The sequence below is a fragment of the Oxyura jamaicensis genome, chromosome 5, assembly GCF_011077185.1.
Source record: "Oxyura jamaicensis isolate SHBP4307 breed ruddy duck chromosome 5, BPBGC_Ojam_1.0, whole genome shotgun sequence".
NCBI classification, from domain to species: domain Eukaryota; kingdom Metazoa; phylum Chordata; class Aves; order Anseriformes; family Anatidae; genus Oxyura; species Oxyura jamaicensis.
This window is the reverse complement of record NC_048897.1, coordinates 56,530,024-56,556,053: the sequence shown is the minus strand read 5'-3', so window position 1 is coordinate 56,556,053 and position 26,030 is coordinate 56,530,024. Positions and strand designations below refer to the sequence as shown.

The 26,030-nt window shown below is 34.3% G+C and overlaps 1 protein-coding gene across 9 annotated transcripts in view; it reads left to right on the top strand.

The window, feature by feature from the left end:
- The window catches only part of ELP4 (elongator acetyltransferase complex subunit 4), a 277,760-nt gene that overhangs the window by 3,979 nt on the left and 247,751 nt on the right, over window positions 1-26,030 (top strand). For 8 of the 9 annotated variants that reach the window (XM_035328538.1, XM_035328536.1, XM_035328539.1 and 5 more), the window contains exons 2-5: window positions 1,545-1,580; window positions 10,822-10,943; window positions 21,490-21,621; window positions 25,867-26,006. In XM_035328538.1, the coding sequence (XP_035184429.1) occupies window positions 1,545-1,580; window positions 10,822-10,943; window positions 21,490-21,621; window positions 25,867-26,006 (430 nt within the window). Of the gene's footprint in view, window positions 1-1,544; window positions 1,581-10,821; window positions 10,944-17,423; window positions 17,500-21,489; window positions 21,622-25,866; window positions 26,007-26,030 lie in introns of those variants that run through there. The other variant, XM_035328543.1, reaches the window with a different exon arrangement.

The window sequence follows — 26,030 nt, the reverse complement described above, 5'->3', positions numbered from 1 at the left end:
TTGTCTTTTGATCAAAACGAAGGCCACTGTAGTCCTTTGGCATCTGTTTGGCCTATGGGAGAGAAATTTACTTTTTCTCTTCCTCCTGGGTATATATCAACTTCATAGGTGCTACAGATATTTGTAGTCCCATCAGCAGAGGGAAAGATGAAGATATTGATCCAATTCCTGTAGGAATCAATTTCCAGTGAAGTTTAATGAGCTCTTAATTTGATAGACTGTTACACTCTTCACTAGAGTCTGACTGTAGAGTCCAGAATTGGCTTCTTTTATCAAGAGCTTTGGATACTGTGCTGATGTGGTTCAGTTTGCTTTTAGAGGAGCATTTAATTGTGGAAGATGTACTGCAGTTTCCTTCATGCAAAGCGCTGCAATAGACTGGTTTCATATGATTATCCAAACGCTTCCAAAAATTTTGGAGCTTTCCTGTCACAGTCTTATATTCAAAAAAATATTTGTAGTCTAACTTCAAGTTATTCCAATATTTTCTGTCTTGGAATTCAGATTATACGTTTGTTTGCTCTTCACATAAAGTATAGCATGAGCATAAAGTAAAACATAAGCTTTTACCTTCTCTGTTTAAATACCTTCTTGGGACAACCATTTAAACGACTGTTACATAATTATACTTGTTTTCTCTTTGAGGAACAAATAAATCAGTCAGAACAAGAGTTCATAAATGTTATCTTTTTTCTCTATTTTTTTACACTGTTGAGATTGATGGGATAAGAGCCTGTGCGTCAAACCATATGGGCTCTATTTGTTTCAGTCTCTTATTCATTCAGTCATCTGTGATTGGAACATAAGCATTGATTGCAATTGTTTAAGCAAAAAGAAAGTTGTGTCCAGTTGGTCAAAATATATATTTATTTTTAAACAAATACTTTACACAGCTATATTGATAGAGCTGCTTCTGTGTCCAAGACATACTCAAAAATAACAGTATTTTTTTTCAGGTTAACTTTATGTTATGAAGTGTCAGTCCAGCTCTTTTGGGTGAAATCATACCTGCCTTATTGTTTTGTCTATCTCAGTAATACAATAAAAACTAGTGGAGCCAGGATTTTGCCTGACTGATTTCAGTGGGAGTTTGTGAGCATCTTAGCAGGTCACTTTATGTACGTGGTTCTTGGTATAAAGCAATATCAGCTGGTAGTGATTAATATAGATTTAATATGGAGAATGTTTACTCACTTGAGTCATCCAAGTAAAAATTCCCTGGCTTGGATCATAAATCGTTATTGTAGGACTTGAGTATAGTTGCATAGAGCTCTGCAGGATCTTTTTTACCATGACGATGATAGTACAGTATATTGTGAAAGTAATTGTAATGTGTAATATGTAATTACATGTAATGTGTAATTATTTCATAATAGAGAATTGTAGGAAGTATTGCAAAGGTAATTAAAATGTTGTTCACTTTTGTATTTTTAAATTCCCTGTTATCACCTTTCTTTGACTTATAAACTAAGAAAACTCAATTGTTCTCTAACGTGGCATTAAAATGTAGTCTTACTCTCTTCTTCATTTTGTTTTCTTTCCAGGTGGAGGCTTAGCTGTTGGAACCCTTCTTCTTATTGGTTAGTATAGAATATATAGATAGAATAAGCCATATTCTGCTATATTTTGCTAATTTAAATACATTATTAAATGACCTGTCATTTTATTGTGTATAAAAAACACCCTTCCCATTTCTGTTTTTAAATGCTATGGAGTTGCTGAATTAAAGGCCTTGAGCTCAAAAGAAAACAAGGATCTAAGTAGCACATAATGCAAGTTAGCTTCACAAATTAAGAGAGTGTCACTTCATCCTTCCCATTGTAACCTTCTTGATGTTCTGAAGGAGGCTTGTTAGATCTAAAAAGTTAAGTCTGCTGATCACTTAATATTACTAGAGATAATTTAAATTTTACTGGTATGAAATTTTTATGCAAAAACAAGGTTTTCATGCCTCTAGCGATAGACACCAGTTGGCTGGCAGTTGTTCAGACTTTCAACCTTAAGTAAGATGTAATCAGTAATTTTCAGTTCTTTTCCGAAGGAGTAAAATAATGTGGTCCTAACATTTTACCAATCTTTCCTTTCACTTTCAAATGACAACCATCGCTAAGGAGACTGGTCTTTAACTTCACCTGCATTTGTATCTATGTTTGTAGTTTTGGTTATCATATTTTGAACTGTTACCCCATTTCAAATAGCTTCAACACTAAAGAATATAACAGTGAAATATGGAGAGGGCTTATCTGAGTTCTCTTCTAGACAATATTGGGGTTACATCATGTTATCTTTGGCTAGTATAGGGTTTATATGAAAACCTGTACTAGAAATTCAACAGCATTTTCAGTTTCCCAGTGAACAAGGTAATTGCTCTTATTATGTCTTGTTGTTACTGTAAGGCTAGTTCTTATTTCTACATTTTATATATCATTAGAGGCTGTTTAGAGACAGGTGTTGCTGTCTTTAGTGAATCTTAGAAAATGTCAATTTTTAAATAAAAATCTATAAATTGCTGTATGTTGTGATGCAGATCTAAGTAATTTGAATAGTTGCCTGACAGAAAAAATTCACTGACATTATCTAATTTCATACAGGCCACCGTCTGTTTAATGGCAACCATTTAAGTTCAAATTTCTTCGAGAACGCTGAATTGGTACAGCAGTTCACGTTTGCTGAAAGAAGCTGTCCACATCCTTTTCCCTATTCCTGGCTGGGCAGTCTTGTTCCTTGAGCTTTTCAATTCCTTGCTGAGATGATTCAGCTCTCTAAGCATACAGAAAACCGATCTGGTTAAAGTTTAGACTTTTCGCTTAGTGACTAGAGAATACCAATTAAGCTTAATTTTCTCATGAAATTTCACCCACAGTTATGTGAACTCAGGAGAAATGTTAGAAATTTTATGTCTATTTTCAGAGAAGATGTTTTCTGACACAGTTTGAGTAGAGCTGCAGTCTTTCTATGGACAGAAGAAGGAGGACAAAGTTAGAACCTATCATATTTTTCAGAGATCACAGGCTATGAAACTTCTTGTGTTGTCTTCCCATTATATTCATTGTCCCTGTCAGTAGAACTGGCTCATACCAAACGAACCTACTGGCTATAAAATTGACATAAAACAAAAGAAGGTGGGTCTTTACACAGTATGCAACTAAGTGGTGGAATAATTCATTGTAGAGTGCTGTGAATGTTTAAAAAAAAAAAAAAAAAAAAGTCATGCTATCAGTGGGAAGGTAGGCAACTTCATGGAACAGAAAGCAGTTTGGATTACCAAGTACATGGATACCAAGCCTGGTTTGGGAAGTCCTTGAGCTACTAACAGTGTGAGGCTGAGCAAGTGAAGCACTGTATTTGCTTGTTCAGTTCCTGTTACCTCTTCCTAAACACATCCTCTTGCCTATTGTTGAGCATAGGGTTAGATATCCATTTCACCTGACCTAAGTGGCACCGGAGTAAGTGAATACAAATGCAGTGACCTTTTTGTTCTAATGAGAGAGATGACAGTACTCGATTATTTGAAAATGATAGGATTCTTACCTGGGTATTTTTTGTGCTTTTGTTTGTTTTTTTCCTCTGAGTGCATGACTGTTTATTTGTGATCTGCTATTAAGCTTAGCTTATAGAAATTCTCCTATTAAGGAGAATTTCACTTTTAGATTTAAAAGCCATTTTTTTCCGAAATAAAACTTTCCATATGTTATTTTGAAACGTGTAATTATATACCAAAAGTCTTGAAGGGAGAACTATATTTATTCATGACTCATTAGTCTAAAAACTTTTAGACTAATTTTTAAAGTTGGTGCAGGCAAAATTGTAGCTGCATTGTTAGAATATCCTGTCAATACACACACAAAAAATCTGTCATGAGATTAGTCTAGGCAAGCTTAATATTATACAGGATTGAAGCTGTCAGCGATAAACCTCCTAGGAAGATCTTTCTGCGTTGTACTCCAAGTGTTATAAAAAGGTTAAATTCTTCTCCCCTCCCTTCAACATTCTCTAAGGCAAGAATAAATTGCATTACTTTTAGCTTAGCTCCCTTTGCAAATTAAATGCTCATCTTCATTATTTGACACATTATCTTGGTTAATTTAACCAAATAATAGTAGATTCAGGATATTAAAATATTTATTTTAACTGTTGTGTTCTGGAGATGTAGTAATGGCACAGGTTACAGGATGTGACTGTAAAATAATACTTGAAATATAAGTGCTCAATTTTTTAAATTCAAATCATAATAATAAGCATCATGATTTCAACTGATTTCAATTGAACTTCTATAGTATGTTCTTTTGACAGTGTTTTATTTGTATGAAAATTAGAGAGTTGAGGTACACGATTATCTTAGGCAAGATACTAGAGGAACCTGAAACGTACTGGGTTTTGTTCATATAGTAAGATTTATTTATTTATTTTTAACTGGTACTTTAATTTCAAGAGATGTTACTGTACTGGGTTTATAAGGAGTGGTAAAACTGGCATCCTGACTCTTGAGTGAAATGGAATTTGAACACTATCCAAACAGTTGGCTCAATCCGAATGTGTGACCACTTGTTGGCTCTTTCACCTTAAACTGCTCCAGAAGATTAGCTTTCTAGAGGAGTCTCCCCTTTCAAAACAAACAAATGGTATAGCTGCTGATTAAACAAACTCCTTTCCTCCCACTCCCCAGTGTACTTCGACCTGCCATATGTATGTTTTACCACCCTTAGGAAGAGTTTTCGGAACAATGTGTTTTGCATTCTGTGTAGTGAGTTATATGTGCTCAGAGAGGGCTGCCCTGGGTACCCTATCAGAGCCTATTCCTACATACCTTTGAGATGCTGTAGCTTTGACAAGGTCATTGATGGCTAAATGTTTTAAAGATTATCGGTAGGAGGGTTTTTGTTAGTAGCTGAGGTCAATTTTAAAAAGTTAAAGCTGTTTGGTTAAAAGCAGGTCTACACCTGTGCGTTCTAAGCCCTGCAGCAGTTTCAGCTACTTTAATTAGCTATTCTTATTTTTGTTAGACATGCAATTTAACCTGACTGGTAAGAGCTCTCTTCACTTGTCAATATAATTGGATTTATCATCTTTTTAAAATTGAAAAAGATAACCTCCAGAGAGGTACAAAACAATGATTTTCTAAATATAATTATACAAAATACAAGTTAATCAGAATTCACCTTTCTGAAATATGGCCAAAAGCCAAATATTGTAACATGTATGTTTGACAACTCAGTTTTGGCATGTGCTAATTAAATGCAAGTGACACAGAGTATATCCCCTCAAGGCTAGTAAACGTGGACATTAGTAAAGTATCTTTTAAATGGAATTTCAGATTATTAAAATAATCGCATTTTATAACCTGCAGCAATTTAGAGAAATGTTTCATAGCTACAGAAAGACTCACCTTAGGTCACAGTACTATGCTGTAGAGCTATCTGGTGAAAAAAAAATGATCAATACTGATAGGCTATGACAGGGTTTTGGCAGCTCTAGGGCAACCTGTCTAGGCTTTGTAAAGAGGAAAAAAATGCTATCTGTACATTACATTGCTGCAGTCTTATTTTTTCATCTTACAGCTCTGATCTTTGTAAGTAATTAAGCTACAAATTATCTCTGGAGTTTTTCAGAGACCTTCGTGTCATTCAGTATACAGATGTTTAAAAGTTAGTAGTTACAAATATGATCTATACATCTTTGCTGCCTTATGGGGAGTTTTGTATCCCTTCAAGTTACAGCGCTTCTCCTCAGTCCCACCCTTGGAACAGGAACACCTTTGGTGCAGGGGGAGCAGTTAGGGCTAGGGATTTTTTTTAATTTGTGATGCCACGTGTTTAGACATAAATTTCCATAATTACACGAGATTTTTGTCCTTAATGATGATATAAACTGCTCGGTTACACAGTGCCTCACACATACCTGCTCTCTTTGTTTTCTGCGTTCTAGCTAAACTCCAGCATCTTAGAATTTGGTGTCTAATTCCATGACCCACTGATTCCTCCTAGTTGTACAGACAGTCTACGCACGAAGGTGTTGAGAATGTCTCTGAAGTGTTCAGTAACCTGTACAGTATAGGGGTGAGAAAAGCCGCAAATAGGAATTGGTCTTTATCCTTTGTTTTCGACCTGGTTGTATGCTGGAATTCATTGTGCTGATACTGACAATCCTGCATTTTCTTCATAACTGTTTTGGCCATGAAAGCATGCTGTTGTGGAAAGAGGCCTCCAGATAACGGTCAAAATAAACTATTTTATTTATGTCCTTAATCTGTGCAATCAGAAAAGGTTTTGTCCTGGAGACAATATACATAACTTCTAGGTAAATAATCTCTTTTCCTTGTATAGTTTTACGCTTCACTAGTTACTCACCTGCTACTTAGCTATAGAATACTCTTTGTTCAAAAAGAATCAGAGAAAGCTGTGGACTGTTGTGTGACTTGTGGTGACTGGACCCAGAAAAGAGTCTGCAGCTGCACAAGTCTTGTTTGTCTATGCGCCTTGTTAGCTAGGAGTGAGGTTCACAATGAAGGCTGCTGACGGGACAGCCACTTAGCATAGAGGCTAAGAATAAAGATTTGGGCCAGGCTTGTCTTAAGTTTCTTGGCTGACTAAAATGCACTTAATGTTAGTTCGTACCCATATGGAAAGGAGGTAGTTCTTTTGGATGTGTGTGTAATTTGGAAAAATAAAGATAGCAGTCAAGCATTTATCCTAGCCATCAACTAGTAAGTCCAGGAGCTATCAGAAAACAAAAATACTTGAAAGCATTTTGCCCAATTAAACTATGAAAATAATCAGTGAGCTACTGAAATACCTGTGCTAAATGATTTGTTTGTTTATTTAGAAAAAGAAAGCTGTACTCCTATGGTTTTGAATAGCAATGTAACTATTGAATCCAGGGTACAATGGATGCTATCAGAAAAGCCCCATATGGGTGCACTTTAGATCTTTTGAATACCACAAAAGTTTAGTGACCTAGAAATGAATCAATAAAAAGCCATCCTCTATGTGACAAATTGAAGAACTGAGGGATTCTTACAGATGCATTGACTTTAACAATTCAAGATACACTGTTTGTAAAGGCTTTCTGAGACACATTTAATCCTTTGAGTACTGTAGCAGACTATGAGGTGTTTTATATTTAGATCACTCTCCAATAGTTCATTTTCATGTTTTTACTGTTAAGTTTACTGTTAGGAAAATTGATGTAAGAAGACTAAAGGAAAGGCTAGTGCTAAAATGCTTCACACTGAACAGCAATGTTTTTAATTTGCTAATCTGGAAATTCCTTATTGCTTTGCAAAATGAGGTTTGGAAGGGTATGGCAGGGTAAAAACGTCTTCAGTCCCGTTAGATTGGAAATAAATCACACACTCAAATTAGAATATTGGGCAAGTCAGTGAAAGGGTTTTTTTCCTGTTCCCCACCACTTTGTTCTTACACAAATAAAAATTATTCTTAACTACTACAGCCTCATTCCCTCTTAGTTTAGTTACATAATCATCAATGCACAGTATGATTTATTATATTTATCCAGCTTTATGGAGTTTCTGTGTTATGTTTGGCACATAACTGAGCATGCTGTTTACTTCCTAAGGAATAATTAATATTAAAAATTATGATCCAGAGAGACTCTCTCTGTGTAGTTAAACACACGCACCCAAGCTAAAAATGCTTCAATTAAGTGGGACATTGGCTCATACTCTGTTAAATGTGAGTTAAATCCTGTCCGTATGCAATACAGCTTGGTGTTTGTGTGCCCCAAATGATGAAGAAGGTGAACTTTAACCTGTAAATGGAAATTAATACATCAAGCTTTCTGATTTGTCAACATGTGGTAAAGATTACAGCTGAGGATTCTTCCAGAATGCCTGACTCATGTCCATTTTCTTCTTTTGCTCAAAGGGAGGGAGGTCTAACAGTATTGCCTCTGCTGACATCTGCTGCAGTGGGAGGCTTGGTGACCTCTCAGGTAGCTCAGACATTTTTTTTTATTTTTTTTTGAATAAATAGATATCATGCTGTCACTTTGATTTATAAGTGGCTTTGGTTCTTAAACTGAAAGCTTCATAGATGGAAATTAGCACACAGAAGTCTATATACCATAAACAAAGTATTATCAATTATATTACAGGAAGCAGACAAAGCAGAAATAGCTGTAAAGAGACCTATGGGTGGGAACCGTTTATGTTCCTGGACTCCGGTTACAAGGAAGATCTACTCCACTTATGTTCTTTTGTTTGTTTGTTTTTCCTCTTGTTGAAGAAATTTAAGGGCTAGGCAGGTTTCAAATAATATGTTTAACAAATAATACTGTAATACTTCTTAAAAACTTCAGTTGGTGTCAGTTCTACTCTTTGCTTCCGCAGCTGGGCTTCAATTTTATCTGGAGTGAGCCTTTTGTCTCCATCCTAGTCTCACAAGGATTAACATCCTCAAGTTATAGCACAGTCTATGGAGCTGAATCACTAGGAAAACACTTCTTTGGTAACTTCATTAATGACTAAATAGAGTAAAGGAAGCTAGAGTAAACTATGTCAAATATTCAATGGCTCTAAACTTTCCAGGAAATCAGTTTGTAATTCTGTAATGCTTTTAGAAATTTCACCAGTCCTGGGGAAATTTTAACAGGAAGCAACAGTAAGCATTTGTCAATATTGTACTTCTCACAGTACTGATCTGTCCATATTCTTCACTAGATTGTTACTTTTGAAAATATAAATGTGCCACTTTTATGGTAATATGTTACTGGAAGTGGATCAGAAGGCTAGTATGTTCTGCTAAGCAGGTTAACAGTCTCAAAGGTAAAATAAATGAATATAATCTGAGTTCTTAAATCCCTGAGACTACAATAAGCTGCGTACATCAATGGCTAGTATTAGTAGGAATAGTGTTGTAATTATTGTATTCCCTTTTTATTTGGATACCTGTTCTTATGTAACTTTTTTTTTTTTTTTTTTAGCTACAGTGTTATGATGGATTTTTCTCTGGCAGAAAATCTTGGTTTACAGTTGCTTTTAGTTAATTTCTTTTTCCAACGTATTTCTTTTTTCATGGTTTTAATGAATGAGAAACTTTATAACAATATTTCTCCTTAACAACGAAGTCAGTAATCTTAGAAGCTGACAGGATTATTCTGTAGAAGGAGAAGAAAGAAATGAAACAATTAATTTTTGCCAGATTATTCGTGTATACCTTTTAACGTTAAAAAAAAAGGGGGGGGGGGAAGAAAAAGACAAAAGGCATCTCACGTGCTAAATCTGAGAGTGAAATGACAAGCAAGGGAATAAATTTTTTGTTGCCCGATGTCCCATGGAGAAAAGGGAATGTTTCTGGAAGAATTCTTCCTTCCCCAGTGAATTTGAAAACTTCTGTTAAAAATTTCTGTGTCTTGTTAATCTAAGATTCCATGGTATCAGGAGTGTAGCAGCGAAATGCTATTTTTCTGTGATTTGCTTCTTAAGTTTCCTCATTGCTTTTATGCCCTTTCTCCTTTTCTGATGTACACGTTCTTTCTTCATTTTCCCCTACTGCACTTTATTTTTTTTCTTTTTGATTGCTAAGCTCCAGAACATGCAGTTCTGGTACATATCAAAATGGTATTATCCCCATTCCCCCATCCCACTTTAGCTATGAATGACAGCTTTCTCATTTTCAGCTTTTGTTTTTGGTTTTATGAATTTTATTTTAATATTTTCATGTGTGATTCATAATAGGGAGGAAATTGTTTCCAAGTTACACAAACAATGGGTTAGGAGTCTTACTGGTTCCGCATAAAGAAAATTATCTAATTGGCATGATCTAAAATTTTACTGCACAATTAATCAGGTTATTATACTGTCAGGAGTGTGTTGTGCTAGCTGTTAATTTTGCTGTAGTTTTTTCTCTATCTCCTAAAAATAGAGAACATCCAAGATGGTTCAAATTTCACAAGTTATTTACTCATTCACTTCCCCCCATAGTTTTGAGTTATGCTAAACTTAATTGTAGGAAGCTCGTTAAGACTTTCTGATTGTGATAATTTCTGATAGTTAACTTGCAGCAAAGAGATGCTGAAGGGAATGTTTGCCTTCCCGGAATCAGTGGGAGTTTGTGTGTTGATTTCAGTAGGCTAGTATTCACAACGTCTGATAACAATTATTGTCTCACCTCTTAAACTGCAAGTTCCTATGTCTTTTGAATGCATTCATGTTTTTGCTCTGGATAGATTTCAAAAAGGGCATTGCAAATGCTTTTTCAGTCAATTGATTTTTTTTCTGTTGACGACTTGCGTTATACAGATTTGCTGGATTTTCATTTTTTTTCAATATTTCGCTGTTGCCTTTTTTTGTAGTCCTTAAAGTTTTGAAAGAAATACTGATGTAAGAATGTCTTTATAAGAAGTGTTAGCTTTAATTTTAGCATGTCTAATATGACCACATTTTGAAAACCATCAGTTCATAGATATTTTAAGCAAGCTGATTAATACTTTAAGTGTAAAGAATGTGAAGATAACACAGTTCTAAGAAATGAACAAAACCGCTTCCCATTGAACCATTATTTTGGTAAATCAATCTTGGTTGATACTATGGGAAAACTTGTTATGAAGATAGCACTAATGCTGTATCCCATCCATATTGTAGAATCAACTAAATAATTAAGAACTATATCTCTGGCTTGAAAAATTAGGAATCAAGCATTATTTTTAAAATTTCAGATTCATGTTTTACCTATTATCTCAGTTCTTCATTACATATTCTAGGAGGTAGACCAAAAGAGGGCTTTTATAGTGTTGTGAAAATAGAGGCTGGTGTTCTATCTAATTAAAAAAAAAAAAAAATACCAACCATTTTTGTTTCCACAGAGGAAGATAAATATGGTGTTTACTCCAACTTGCTGTTCAAGTATTTTCTTGCGGAGGGAGTTGTTTGTGGACACGACTTGTTTGTTGCTTCTGCTATGGAGCCTCCTGACAACATCTTAAAGGTAAAGACTCAAAGCTTTTGACTAATAAATTGCTAATTTCTTGATGAATTTAAATACATTTAAAGTGTATATATTATATTTTAACAAATGAATTAATCTTGGTGATCCACAAGAATATGCTGGGAAGTGCAGGAGTCTTTACACTAGCCAGATTAGGGAATTATATTTAGCTTGCTAGCCTGCATCTATAAACAATTAAGTAAAATCTTCTCAAGGATTATTCTTGGGGCCTACTTATCCTTCATTTAGACCGTGGAAAAAACACAGACTAGCTGGCTAAACTGAATGGTTTGTATAAACCCAACTGTTCACAGTTTCCACGTACCTATCACAAAAAGAAGCTAAGCTGCTTTCAGTATATGGGAGGGTGGGGAGACAGCATACAATTTGTACAGATATTTCTTGTAGAAAAGAAAGAGTACCATTTAACATCTTTAAGTACATCTTCCTTTACGCATGCTTTTCATTCTGACTGTCTTTTTTCTACCAGGAAATGTGGTCACTCTTGCATCAGTTCACATAGAAGGGGATCCTTGCAGGCTTTCGTGAACTCCTAATGAAGCACTGATATTTTCCATTATCAGAAAATTATATAAGGGAAAAAATCCAGTCAATACTGAAAAAAAAAAAAAAAAAAAAAAAAAAGCTGAAGTATGAGGATAATCTTTTTAAAAAAATGAGTAAATATTTGATGTCTTTCTAAGGCTGATTTTTTTCTAATATCAGAAGTAAAATATAATTTACTGCTTTGCTTCTGCATCAAGGGTCATCTGACTGTTTTCTTAAGACTCTTCATAGACTATTTCTGGTCAAAATTCCTCTTTTTCTCATTCCTTACCTAGTGATGGTAGTTTTTCTGCTTCATTTTTTCTTTGGTATTAATGAAAAAATATATTCTTAATGAAATTATATGCTTGTGGTTAGAAAAATATTTTCTTTAAATGTTCTTTTTTTATGTTCTTGAACCTAAAAAATTAATTCCTAAATGAATACCTATTATCATTTGTTCTTGTCTTTTATAATATAACCTAAACAAATAGGCTAGAATTTTATTGTGAATTATGTATTGCATAAGAATTAGTGCTTTTTATAATAACAGTTGTTTTTAAATAATTGATAATCAAGTCATTGACTGACCATACAATATGTGGTCATTGCATTTGTTGTTCTCATTAAAATTAGTCAAATTGATATTTTTATAGCATTGTATTAAAATGTCTCAAAATAGACTAACTAACATGCATTTTATTCTTCTTTCATTCACCTTGGCATTAATCATTCATAGTATGTCACATTTTTCCTACTTCCTGTTTATTATGCATTTGCTAGTCAACAGACGTTGTTACATAACCTCCATTCTTTTTGTATCAGTTTGAGTTTCTGGTCAGTTAGTCTGCTGTTTAGTGAGCTCAGTTGTCTGATTTTTGGAGTAAGTTTTTCTTTTTTACTTATTTCACTAGGTAATAATACCGCATTCCTTTGTTGTAGCTCGATCATGATGTTACTAAAAGTGATAATAAAAGGCTAGACAATGTTACTACTGGGAAGTTCAGGGAAACGTAATTTTGTCTTGTTTTCTTTCTCCGTTTGTGTGTTTACATATCCAACAGTATTCTTGTCTGTGCTTTTCTACTCTTACCTTGACTGTTCAACCCTTCCTTTGCGTAACAGCAAGGCACAATAGAGATGATTTCTCTGATTTGTATTGCTGTCTTGAAATTGCTTCAGTGAAGTAACTCTGTAATACATTAGGCATCAATCTAGAAAATTATGTGCTTTCCCACTTGGCAGGCTTAGGCACTTCTTGAAAAGCTAGTATGTATTGCCTAAAAAGATGATATTGCAACACCTGGAAAAGCTGATCTAAGACTGGCATTGGCCACAGTTAGGTCTCCAAATCATAGAAGCAGTTTTCCCTAAGACTAATTTACTTTTAGAGGAGAAGGCCTTCAGGTGCTTCAAGAAGTTCTATTCTAAAAGTGAAGTTCAAGTCAGGTTTTTAAGGCAACATATCTGACTGTTGAATAACATTGCATTTCATTTAATGAGATTAGTAATTAATTTATTTTCAGTATCTGAATGGACTGTATTCTTTGCTGGAAAGGCAACATGAAATTGGTACGTATCAACCTGAATTATGTACTTTGTGCTTGTTTTTTATTTTATAACATTCAGGTATGGATTCAGTGTATTCTGTAGCTAGTTTTCTAATGAACTATTTTACGCAGAGACAGTTCTTTATCAGCCTTATGTCTTTAATGTGTGGTCACTCTATTTATAATTCTCTGCTGAGATGCCATAATTGCCCTATTCTAATTTTATGATGTGATTGGAAGTTTCTTGAACCTATAACCAAGACAAATATTGCTAGTAGTAGGAAGGGGAAAAGACATTCTTATAGACCATAATTATCTTGAAATTGTGTATAACTAAAAGACAAGCAGAGGATAAAAAGCCCTGATCAGCTGCCTAAGATATATTATATTACCACCCACCAATTTATCCATCATCCTTTGAAAACATATTCATGCCTTTTGTAGTCAAAGCTCCTTCAGGAAACTGGCATTAAGACGTAATGCTGAAAAATTATACACCTCTGGTAAAACCTACAGAACTATATACATGCTGTTTTTAGAAAGTATTTTAAACATCTGAGAGCATTTTCTGTTCAATCTATATTCTTCAGCAAAAGACAACTTTTTACTATAAGGGCATAAATAGTGGGAATAGGATACAGTAAAAGAACTAGCATGGTATAATTTGGTGATAGATCATAAAACTGATTGCACAGGTAAATGGAAAACAAGCTTGATAATAATGTTTCCTTCAGTCATTTTATATTTTAATGTTCCATTTTCAGTGCAAAACCTTGTTAAGTTTGGACTGCAAATTATGAAAAGCTGTTATGTACTCAAGCTGAAAAGGGAAACTAATAAAAAAAATGGTGTTTTTTTTTTCTATCGATTTCCTTAGTTTTATTGGGTTTAGTTTCTATATTATTTTTTTTTTAAAAAAATTTAGCACTCTAAAATTAATGCCAACTATTTTGAAGTTGTATGTGGTGTATGTTTTTGAGAATGTAACACAAATCTGAGGATAGGCTTATTAGAAGAATGTGGCATAATAAGAATACAAATAAGAATAAGGATATGGCATGAAGCTGTAACAGGGAAGGTTCAGGCTGGGTGTTAGGAAAAAGTTACTCACTGGGAGGATGGTCAGGCACTGGGATGGGATCCTCAGGGAAGTAGTCACAACACTGAGCCTGCTCAAGATATGTTCAGACAATGCTCTTGGGCATATGGTTTGACTTTTTGGGTGGTCCTGTGCGGACCCAGGAATTAGACTCAAATTTATGAAAGTTTCTTTAACAATTCTTACCGAACTGAAAAGTTCACTAAAACAAGAAAAGGAAAAGTATATTTTAAATATGACATTTTGCTTAAGCCTCTTTGGTAAGCCTGAAAAAAGTTGTGTCTCTGACAAGCTGGTTATACTGACCTGACCTGAAGAACATAAAATGCACACTTAACTCTTTTCCCAAGGAAAAGATTAATGCAGAAAGAACTAAGCAAACTATATTTTTGTTATTTCCAGGGTTACTTAAGAAACATACAAACATATTTTAATTATATTAGTTGTAACATAATTTTCTGCATTACAACATTGCTATAAACTTGACACAAAAGTTATAAGGGTGTGAAAGAGCATACTGGAAAAAAAAATCACTTCTGTTAAAAAGAATGAAATCCTTTTAAGCAGTACCCACACTGAGAGCTCTCTAAAGTGTAAAGCTTTGTCTTTGACAAAAGTTCAGACCAATCTAATAAAAAGATTTTCCAGATGCAGGGAAAATAAATGTCTAGTTTCAGTTTCGGGTTTCCTCTCTACCAATCCTTGGCTGCTTATTAGGATATTTTCTTTCATGATCTTACTAATGAAATGATAAGTTTGTTTTTAAACAGAGTTCTTACATAGGCTATTAAATGTATCAGAATTTTAGAAGTAGTTTTTAAAAAACAAATGTTCAGGCTTCAGTATTCAGAACTAACTATTTTACAAATCTATTTGGTAAGTTTGGAGAATTGATTTGCACAGTTTTTTGCACTGTCATATAGTGCTTATCTCTAAGGGCAGTCATGAAGAATTTTGTTGGTGGTATTAAATCTGTTCATGCTAGTGCATTATATACTGCAGTAGAGGTTGCAAAATTCTGAGTAAGGACACTCCCATTTTTGTTTAGTATCTTCACATTAGTTTTCTTAGTGTGTTGTTGTCCTTTTTGTTGCATTTATCTTTTACTTAAACACTCATGAATTGATTCAGAAAATGCTGAAGAAAACATTATCTAATATTCTCTTACGCATTTCTGGTTTTCAGTGTTGTGAAATGCATCTGTAGGGGGGGAAAAAGTTGTAACAAAGAGTTTATTGTCTGTACTTCTTGACTGTACTTCTATGTATGTGAAGTAGAGAATATATTCTCATGGTTTGTAACAAAAATGTTGAGAGTACTTCCAGTTGCTCTGTTTTATGAAATCAAAAAGGTAAATTCTACTTTCTTTTTTCTTTTCATATAATTCTCATTGACATCTCTGGGTTGACATCCGTTTGGTGCTTTTGAATGCCAAAGAAAAATGTCCACAGAACTAACAGCCTTACCTGGAGATGGAAATAAATTGTTGTGCAAGGGCCCCCTGAAAAAACAAATCTGTATCCAGTCATTTGTGTTCTTTAACAATAGACCTTGTCTTCACAAGTGTTTACAATCAAAATAGAATCCTCCTCCCTTTTGGGAGTAGGGCCCTTTAAACTGACATTTATATAATACATTATTGAAAAGAAAATATTTACCCTTCCTAACTTACCATCTGGTGTCCTTGAAATACTAAAAATTAACATAATGAAAAAGAGCCTCAAATTCATGTGAGTTTAAACTATTTAAATATCATTGCAATTAAAGAGCAACAGTGAACCACACTTTTTTTATTTCCCATGTTTCCTTAGCCAAACCTGTGATCATATTGCATTGCAAGATAGTTACATAAAACCATGTGAGCAGCATACTTATTGGTACAGAAATCGATAATGTTTAAAATTTTTAAGTACTATTAATTATACAGTTATCGAAACCCATAAGGATCAAAGGATTTTCTGTAAGAGGGATTTCACATACAGCTTGGATTATGTTGCTAAATAATAGCACAGTAGTACTTCTTTAGCAATGTAAAATAGCTTAGAGAGGAGTATGATGCCTATAGTTGGTGTAATGCATTGGTAATTAAGAGGGTGTGAGGTTAAGCTTCATTAACTGCTGTGGGATTGTATCTTGGATTTTATTATCCTCTAGAGAACGTAAGAAGTGAGAGAGGTCAAACTGTTAGAATCTGATTTTGCTTAGTGCATCTGCCAAAATGAGGCAAGCAAAGTAATGTGTCGGCGAGCACAGAAAGACCTGGATTGCTAGCAGATACGGATTGTACATCATTTCATTTCATGCCACAGATAAAATATTTAGTAACAAAATAGATTACTGCATGTCTGCATAAGTGTCATGAGTTTGGTTTGTAGGAGACAATATTATTATAATGTCATTTAGTATTAGCACTTTAGAAAAACATTTTTCCAAAATTAGTTTTTCCTTTTAAAACAAGGCAACAAACTTCCTTCTGTTTTTTTTTCCTTTCTACGTCTCCCTCTAGACACAGATGGATGCCCCAACCAAACCACACTTACTAACTTTAGCACTTGTCTGCTTTTTGTATTTTCATGCTGCATAGCAAAGACTTGTATTTTATTTGACCTCAAGAAATGCTGTGGTTTTTTTGTTTATTTGTTTTTTAAACTGCTGCACTGCTACATGCTTTTTTGTTGTTGTTGTTTATTTTATTTTATTTTTTTTTATGTACCTTATGAAAGATCTGTCTCTTTTTAGCCTGGGAGAATGTAACAGTTTTCAGGAGTTGACACACTTAAGCCACAAAATTGTCAGTCCCAAAGCTTTTCAAAGCTATATGGTGTAGAAGCTGAGATATTCTTAAGCAGAAATAGGATAAGTAGAGATTTTATGGGCTGATAAATGCACTCTCATTTTCTTGGCCTTTCGTTTTTATAATGAGCACTTTTAGTTCCAAACTTTAGAAGCAACTTTTAAGTGTTTTACTAATCTTCTATTCTGAGATTCTGATTTTGATTCTAATAATATAAATTTATTTACTTAATTCTAAAGAGGCTCAGAATCTTTTTGGATTCAGGAATTATCAAAATTGAATTATCCTACTGATAACTTCAGCAGAATTTTAAGTGTTTTTATATCTGATTGATAGAGAAGTACAGTTCTAAATCATCTATGTTTGAGTGAAACTTCTGTTAAAAAACAAAAAAAAAAAGCATTATTGCTTTTGTTTCTTAATTTGTAATAAATCTGGGGGAAAGGGAGTTGTGATAGTCTTCGAGCTAAAACTGTTAAATCTGCACCCAGATATTTTGAGGAAAAGTCCAGGCTTCGTCATCTTTAAATGGCAGTCTTTGAAGCCATGTCCTCAACTGCTCTCCGTGTGAGTCCATTTCAGATCCATTTTTGTGTATTTGTGACAGAAGCACCTTGTGTTCTGGGGCTGGTTTGGCTGGTCTGCTTCACCCTTTCCATAACTCTTTTATTTTTCCCCTTCTTTAAAAAGAAACAAAACAATCTGAGAAGTGATTAATGCTTTGTGATTCTTGGACAATAACAAAGCTTTTCATGATACTGAAAAGTTGTGAAGTATATATCTGAGCAGCCAGCCTTTATCTGCGAGAACATACCTGTGTCGTGAGAGCTGGAGACTTTCTCTTGCTTAGGTACTCTGTATCACTCAGACATGGTCAGTTTTGTGAAGAGCTGTGTCCTTGAAACAAAAAAGAGCATTTATCTTGAACAGTTGTCAGAACAATGCATGTATGTTGGCTTTTCATCAGCATACATGTACCTTCAAACAGCGTATTTCACCTCTCTTTTATGCAGTTTAGTGTAAATAGGGAAAAAAGAGTAAATAGAAGCAGGGGTAATAGTGATGAAGTTACAATGCAAAGCTGGAGGGAAAGAAAAGTTACTAGTTGTGTTTGTGGATCTTCGTTTAAAACATATTTGTGTTACAGATAAATCCAGACCATGAACAGGATTGAAACACTTCTCCTATTCATGCTTACAAACAATATCTCAGAAAGTATTTAACCAAGTTAATACACCCAGCAGAGCTCAAATGATTGGCCCTCAAAATACCAGCCAGCTCCAAAGGCAGACTGCTCTTTCCAGATTGCAGCTAGATTATGTAAGAAGCTTAATAAGAGACAAAGTTCATAACAACCTCATGCAAGCATGATTCAGGATACATTTGCTTTAGCATTATGTATTCATTGGCATAACAAATGATAAGGCAGTGAGACCAGGTAAACCCAGTGATGTTTTAAGTCTCAGTGTATTGCGTGAATTTCTTTCTTGCATGGAGACAAAAACACAGTGGCCAGAACTTGGTGCATCTTGGAGCATCCGTGGTTCAATTAGGCATAGCAGTTATTGTGTTTTGGGAAAGCAGCCGGGGAAATAAGAGTTGCTCTTGGTATGAGAGAGTTGTTCATGTGCTCCTGTCTTTTCTGTAGGGTAGCAAGGGACAAGACAGCATAAAATGGGCTTGAGCTGACACACATGCTGACGCTGTACTGAGTCTTAAGTTGCTTTTTGTGAATTTAGTCATTTTTAGTAATTAGTAATTCAGTCATTTAGTAATTTTTAAATGGTAGAAGTTTTTTTATTATGTCAGAATAAAATCTCCTTTATTACATTACAAGTTAAATGAAGTCTATTACAAATGAATGGAAGCCTAGGATGGTTTTCATCTCTGGCATCCAAAATCTTTATCAGCTTCAGGTGAAACCATTTTTCCTTGATCTCTTAATCCACTGCACTCTTAGCACAGTTATGGCATACCACAGTGGCTAATTGCGTTGTACTGATGCTGTGTCTATATGTGATTGTTTTGGACTGAGCTGCTCAGGTGTCAACAGCTAGTACTGTAGTATTTGTAACATCTCCCATTTGGCCTCGTGCCACGTAAAAAGGCTTTGTTCTGCGTTTGACTGCAAGGCAGGAGCTTTTTTCAGTGTTGCATGAGGGTATTGAAAGAGTTTACACATTCTCAGTAATACTTGGAGAAACTCTCTTATCTTGTTCTATTGACCTCTATTTTATACCAGCATAAAACACAGTCTCGGTGTGAAACCTACAAAACCATTGTCTGTAATGATAAAAGGCAAATGTATAGAGCTGAGTGTCCCTGTCCCAAATTTGTCAATTACACAAGCATAACAATAAATAACTGACAGATATTTGCAGTGATTCTGGAGGAGGAAAATCTTAAATGCATTTAAGAAAATAACAGCACTGTGTTTCTCTTTAGTTACAATAAAGTGAATGGTAAAACACACCATTTCCTGAATTTCAGCTTTGCAGATGACATGATAGCTGCCCAGTGGCAGCCCAGCAGATGAGGTAGCAAGTGATTGTATCGGTGGGAGGATCAGAAACAATGGAAAGCTCAGGGAGCTGGATGAAATGTTTTTTATCCAAATAAAGGATAATGTAAGTGTACAATTCAGGGAATCGATTTGAAATAATCCTTAATTTTGCAATTTATTTTTAGTTGGATATTTACCGTTTTACATTGGTACCTATTTTAATATTTAAGTTGTTTAGTTCTTGCTCCATACATAAACACAACTCTGCTGATAGCAAGAGTTAACCAACATACTTGGAAATATGGGCTAGTTAATCAACAAGGGTTTTTAATATATAGTTATGATTCATTCTCTATGAAGAAATTGTTGGGAAAGTAGATGATTTGAATTATTATATTCTTTGTTTCCGTAATGAAAAATAAGGAACTTTACTTTTGAATAGGGAAATATGAGCTTCTACAAGGCTTTTGCAGTTCATATGCAGAACCAAAGTAAATGAGCTAAAATTACTTGCTCAAAGGTGCATCTTCTGCCTAGCTGCTGAAATGCAGACATACAGTTCTATTTCTGCAACTTTACTGAAGTATTTACACAGAAGTTTTCTTAGCTTTCGTTACGTATTATCTCAAAGGGTGTACTGACCAACCACTGAGAGAGAGAAACAACTGTCCTGACATGAGAAACACTTGTTCACAATTTTGTCAGTAATTGTAGGTATTATGATAATTTACATTGAAGAAACAAAATAACACATGTTGTTTGTTAGATTACTTACTGGGCTATATCTGGGATTTTTCTCCTGTATTATTTAATACCTAATTAGTGTAATACTAAGCCCAAATTGGATTCATTTAAACTTACTGTCTTATTTGTATGCGTATCTGTTTGTACGACGTTTATTCATACAAAGCTCTGAAAGTTATTTAGAGTTTTGTGGTCAGTATCAACTCTGCCTTTGTTCCGTGTTTCATGTGTAGCCCATGTTTAGATCAAGATTATTCTTCTAGGACAGTTTTCAAATTTCTTTTAAGTCCCCGTAACTAATACTGTGTGACAGAGATACTGATGAGCTCTCTGTATTTTGAGTCATTGCGACCAAACCTCAGTTTTCCCTCTCAAGACTTCTTAATGAAAACTTAGTTTTGTTTTATGAAAATGAATATGTTTATGTTTTGGTCTATTTGAAGCAGATAAAGAATTTCTGTGCCCTCCAGTTTACACAGATGGGTGATAAAGATGGGTCCGAAAACTTGGCTGCATTTAATTCATCTAGTAGGTGTAGAAGCACAATGCATAAATACTGTGCTTAATATCCACCTATTGCTTTGTCAGCAGCACAACAAAGGTGGAAAGCAGAAAGTTTGTAATAAAACATTAACCCCAATCCAGGCCTAAGTCAAAGTTACAATTCTGTCCTCATAGGACAGTTAAAACCACCTGTGTGCAATGCCTTTTTAAGATAGAAATGTTTGCATTTGAAACCTTTAAAAATTCCACAATTAAATATCTGTCCCTTGTGTTCCTAGATGTCTGCCATTAGTAGATAGCGTGCTTGATGATTAGCAGGATGTCCTATTGCAGTTGTCTTCAGCCTGTGTCTGTAGGGTGTTGTAAACTGTTGAATACTTTTTAAAGATTTATAAAAGCTAGCAAAGAAAAAGGTGTTATTATCAAATACGCTTAAATTCACTATGCAAGGAACAGACCTAATGTCAAAAATTATTTAGGAGATCAACCTTTTAAAAAAAGATGGGAAAAAAAGGAATGTGGATGCTGCTTAAGATGCATAGTTTGTGTAGAGTAGCAATACAATGTTACATTTCCATTCTGCATTCTCTTATATTTGTACAATTCATTTTACTACAACAATTATACGTTTTTGTTTTGTTTTTTTCCCCACAATCAGTAGGGTCTAGTCTTTCATAACAGTTATTTAATCAAGTTTTGTTACAGATCTCGGTACTGTCCATTATATTAAGTGAACTGCATTAGCCAACGTACTCTTTGGATAACAGTCTGTAGATAGTTGACATTCTTTCACTCTGTACTTGTAGAAACTTCCGGCCCCTTTGCTTGATGATACCCACAGAAATGAATTGAGAGAAGAAGTAACACCTGCTAAGTCTGAAGATTTTCATGATTCTATGAAAATAGCCTGGCGCTATGAAAATCTACCAAAAATGGAGGTAAATCTTCAGTGTTTCATATTTTTGCCTTTCACAGTGAAAATCAATTTGTAGAGGAAGTGCTTTTCAGCACAGGATACTACTACGGGATTGCCTCCTGAGGGTAAATCATCATTCAGTAATATGTTTCTTAGTTACTATAAATACAGACAGTTGGAATAATCCGGTCACTTACAAACTTTGTCCAGATGTAGCTGTACACAAATAAATAGTTTTGATCAACAGTACTTACTGGATCTCTCTAATGTAAGTACTGTATTGAAGCAAGCTGTTGACTTGTTTATCCATGTGCATAACCACTAAAGTAAGCACTTGAGATTACTGTCACTAGAAACTAATCGCTGGGCAGGGAGAATATAAGAAACAAGCCCAGTGGTCAATCATACAGAGTTTATAGCTGTTAGTGTTCTGTGAATCATGTGTTTCCCATGGCTGGTGATTTTCATATTTAACCCAGTGGAACAATTAACCTTTAATAAACAATTAAGTTTACAATTAAGTTTAACAATTAATAAACAAGTGGAACAAGAAAACCTTTAATAAAATTACAGCATTTTTGACTATCCAGAACAGAAAACTTGCTTTGTCTATACATTTTAGTCTACATGTTTTATAAATTCTAGTTTAGATGTAGTCATAACTGCCTAGTAAGTTCAGTCATATTCTTAAAAAACATAATTGGAATGTGACAAAATGATCTTATCAGGCTTGGCATGTTTGGTTTTCTGTGAAATTGCACAGACATGGCTATATAGTTGTGTCAGAAAAGACTTATATATGGTGACATGCCAAATCAAACAGCCTCCAGGGTAATCATATAATCTCATCAATTTTATTATTGTGGAGCTTGCTGTGCCACTTTGAACCATCCCCAAAATAAATTGTCTGTTTTAAAATCTAACAGAATTCCTCGTACACCAATATGGAAACTATTGTATGTTCTTAACAAATAGTGTTCTGATGTTCTAACAAAATATAAAACCAAATAATCTGCTTAGGTGTGCACTCATTCTCTATTATTTCATCCAGTAATATAGAGTATTTTCTCTGGAATACATAATGTATTTGCCATGGATCGTTAAAATTTGATCATGGAAAGTAGAATAAAATGATCAAGCTTTGGTGAGGTATTTCCCGTTTTATCATTGCAGCTTTCTGAAAAGGATTCTGATCATTCAAAATAGTTGATGTACAATATTTTTCTGTATACATTCAATTAAAGAAAATAAAGTCTAGTTCTTAAGCTATCTATATCAGAAGTCCTTCAGAATATTGTAGTTACTGAACAACTATTTTGAAATTGATATGTCTCCGTGTTTCATAATGCAGTTATCAGAAATTTTGGTGCTGTGCCAAATTAATTTGACTGGTAAATATACTCCATAGAGGAGAACATTTGATATTGCCTTGCAGCACGATGGATGGTTTAAAGCACTTATTACTATCATTTAATTAACAGTTTAAGTTGTTTTTTATTCCTTAAACTTTGTTTTGGCATAAAAAAAATAACATTGAATAAAATTTCAAGGTATATTTCCAAATTGATTGAACTAATGAATACATTTTCAAAAACTACTCTCAGAGAGTTTCAAGCCTGAAAGCGAGAAACTAGCTGTGCTTTTAGCTACAACTCCAAACATGTTAGCAGATAACTTTTCTGTTCAATATCTGGCTTTACTTGAAGTAAGAACCCTTAGGAAAAGTTGTCTTTGTGGAATTTTTGTTGCCTATTTCAGTTCTTATTTGTAAGTAATTAAGAGATTACTGTTAATGTTCCAGGTATTAACTTCCCTTTTACTGGACCTCACATAGACAAGCTAGGTACCTGAGCTCTGTTAGTGTGCATGATATATATGTTAGCACTCTTTGTAACTCTCACAGCTTCTCTTTGTGCATACACCTTGTACAACAGCCAAACACAAATAATTTATCAGAAATCTGTCAGAGTAACAGGTCTTTTTATGCTTGATGTGCCTTTGCCAGTTTATTACTTTCATCTGTACCAGAGGTTAATTTCGTTTAAACTTTTGAGTGTATGGTGGATAGCCTATTTTGCAATGCAAGACAGTGTGTTTTTTCTTTTTTCTTTTTTTTTTTTTTGAATGAACTGCTTATTATGTTCTTGGGGCAATATATAAACTGTCACAGCATGAAATCAATTTTCTGCCTTGATTCATCCCAAATCTGAGATTTCTAGCACATTAGTATTGCAATTAGAAACATTAACAGCAGACGGTAGTGTAAAAGCATGCTCTGCTCACTGACAATTTAGTGTATTTCTCCGTGTGCAAAGTAGGAATCCTGGAAAGAACAGGCTTGAGCCTACAATCCACTAATAAATTTATCAGATCAAACTTAAGAGGAATGGAAAGTCTCTGTTTCGCACTCTCCATGGTCATTCTGCTAAGGCAGATTATTCATGCTTACTTGATTCAGGTAGGCTTTTTGCAAGCTTCCCCGCTAAGCCTGGGAATGCAGTACATTGAAGCCTATTCATAGGCTTCTGACATAGCCCGAGCTTTTATTGCATGGTGTTTTATTATAGCCAAATCCTAGTCTCCACCCAGTTTGCAGGCACTGTGCTTATTCTTTTGAATCAAGAGAGGTTATCACCTACCTTAATCCATGCAGCAGGGTGGATTAAGGACACCAATGTGCCTCAGGATTCTCAAAGAGGATCCTGGAAACTTCTTGTTTCTTCTTTTTTGCTGTCTTTACTGAACTCTATTGGGCCTCAGTAAGGATTTGCATCTGAAATGGGCAACCTGGAGCTTTTCTCAATGAAGACATCAGATCAAAGTTCAGTTAGTCAAGGCCTTTCTAAAACATTAAGGGGGCTTGGAAGTACACAATAAAAAGATGAGCTCTGGCAGAGATTGCAGTAAAAACATTCTGATCTGTAATCCGGATAAAGAATAGATTATAGGCCAAAGAACAGCCCCTGTTTAAATTGTTTTCGGAATCCTCATTTTAAATAAAGTTACTTTTACATATAAAATATTTAGAATTCAGTCTGATGGATTGATACATTTTGTTATACTTCCTTCTTTAAATTCATTCGCTGATAAATAAATTGGAGCACTGATTTAGAGAATCCATTTTTCTGTCATTTTTTGAGTAAAACGATCTGCCTCATATGACTAGATACATATAAGCAATTGTATTTCTTTTTTAATTAAAAGCTTATTTTTTGTTTTAAAATAATGAAAGTTGTGGTTTTAGTTTCATTATTTTATTGTTTTTGTAGGGAAGATACTGCAATATTGTTATTAGTTATGTTCTCTGCAAACTGACCAGGCCAAACAACAGTTAATCAAATACTTGCAAAATATTTACTTTAAATCAAGTTTATTGTAATTAATCTTAACGGTTTAATATATATGTGGTAAAATGAAACATGAAATGAAATTGTGGAAATAAATAGCATGATTCTTTTTAGAAAACTAGCTATAAGTACATGGCCATCTCTGGCTGTTATGGTGCTTATTTTATTAATAAGACTAAGCTTTATGAAAACCACAAGTGTCATGTAATAATTGGAGTATGAACTAAATAACTTGCTGCCCAACACACAAAAAATATTGCAATCCCATTATTGTAATTAGTATTCCTTTTGTCATTCCTGTTTACAACAAGAATAGCGAATGTTAAATTCAAGCAGAAGTTGTTCTTAACAATTTTCCTTGCATACAGACACAACCCTGCTCAATTTTCAGAGAGCTGACCAGATGTCAGTATTGGCCTTCAAAAAATATATAATAATAAAATAATAATAGAGTGTTCTAAGTTGTTGTTACATAACCCACTGAAAAAATTCCAGAGTTGTTGGGGCAATTCTGGTCACTTTTCAAGACTAATTCCATACTTCTGAGTACAAATAAAACAGCATTTCATTCTACCTGAGAATCAGATCTTTTTCATTTTTTTTTGTTTATATTTGTCCGTTCATTGTAGAGAGTGATGTGATTTCTGAAGTGACAAAGCTCTTGCTCAGCAGTGGTACCATGGCGGGCATATTTGCTTACCAGCAAAAATTGCTTACCAGCATTCTTTGGTCTCTGTTCTCATTCTCGGTTACCAGTTAGAATTGTCTTATAGTAGGTGTTTTCCTTATTTTAAGAAAACAGTAATCGATAAATGCAAAAGTAGGTAATGTCTCCGTAGTACACTGTCTATTGTATCATTTTTTCTCATGATAGGTAACCATCTAGTAGATTATTGTAATCAGTGTTGATGTTTCCACAGGCCAGCCCAACAACATCTACCAAGTTTGGACATTACTATGATATTTCTAAAACAATGTCTCCAGAACTACTTCAGTCTATAAAATGGCACAGTTTTTACCTTCCTGAAGAATTATCTTTGGAGCCTAAACTGAAAATGTGGTAAGTTGCAATCCCACGTGCTTC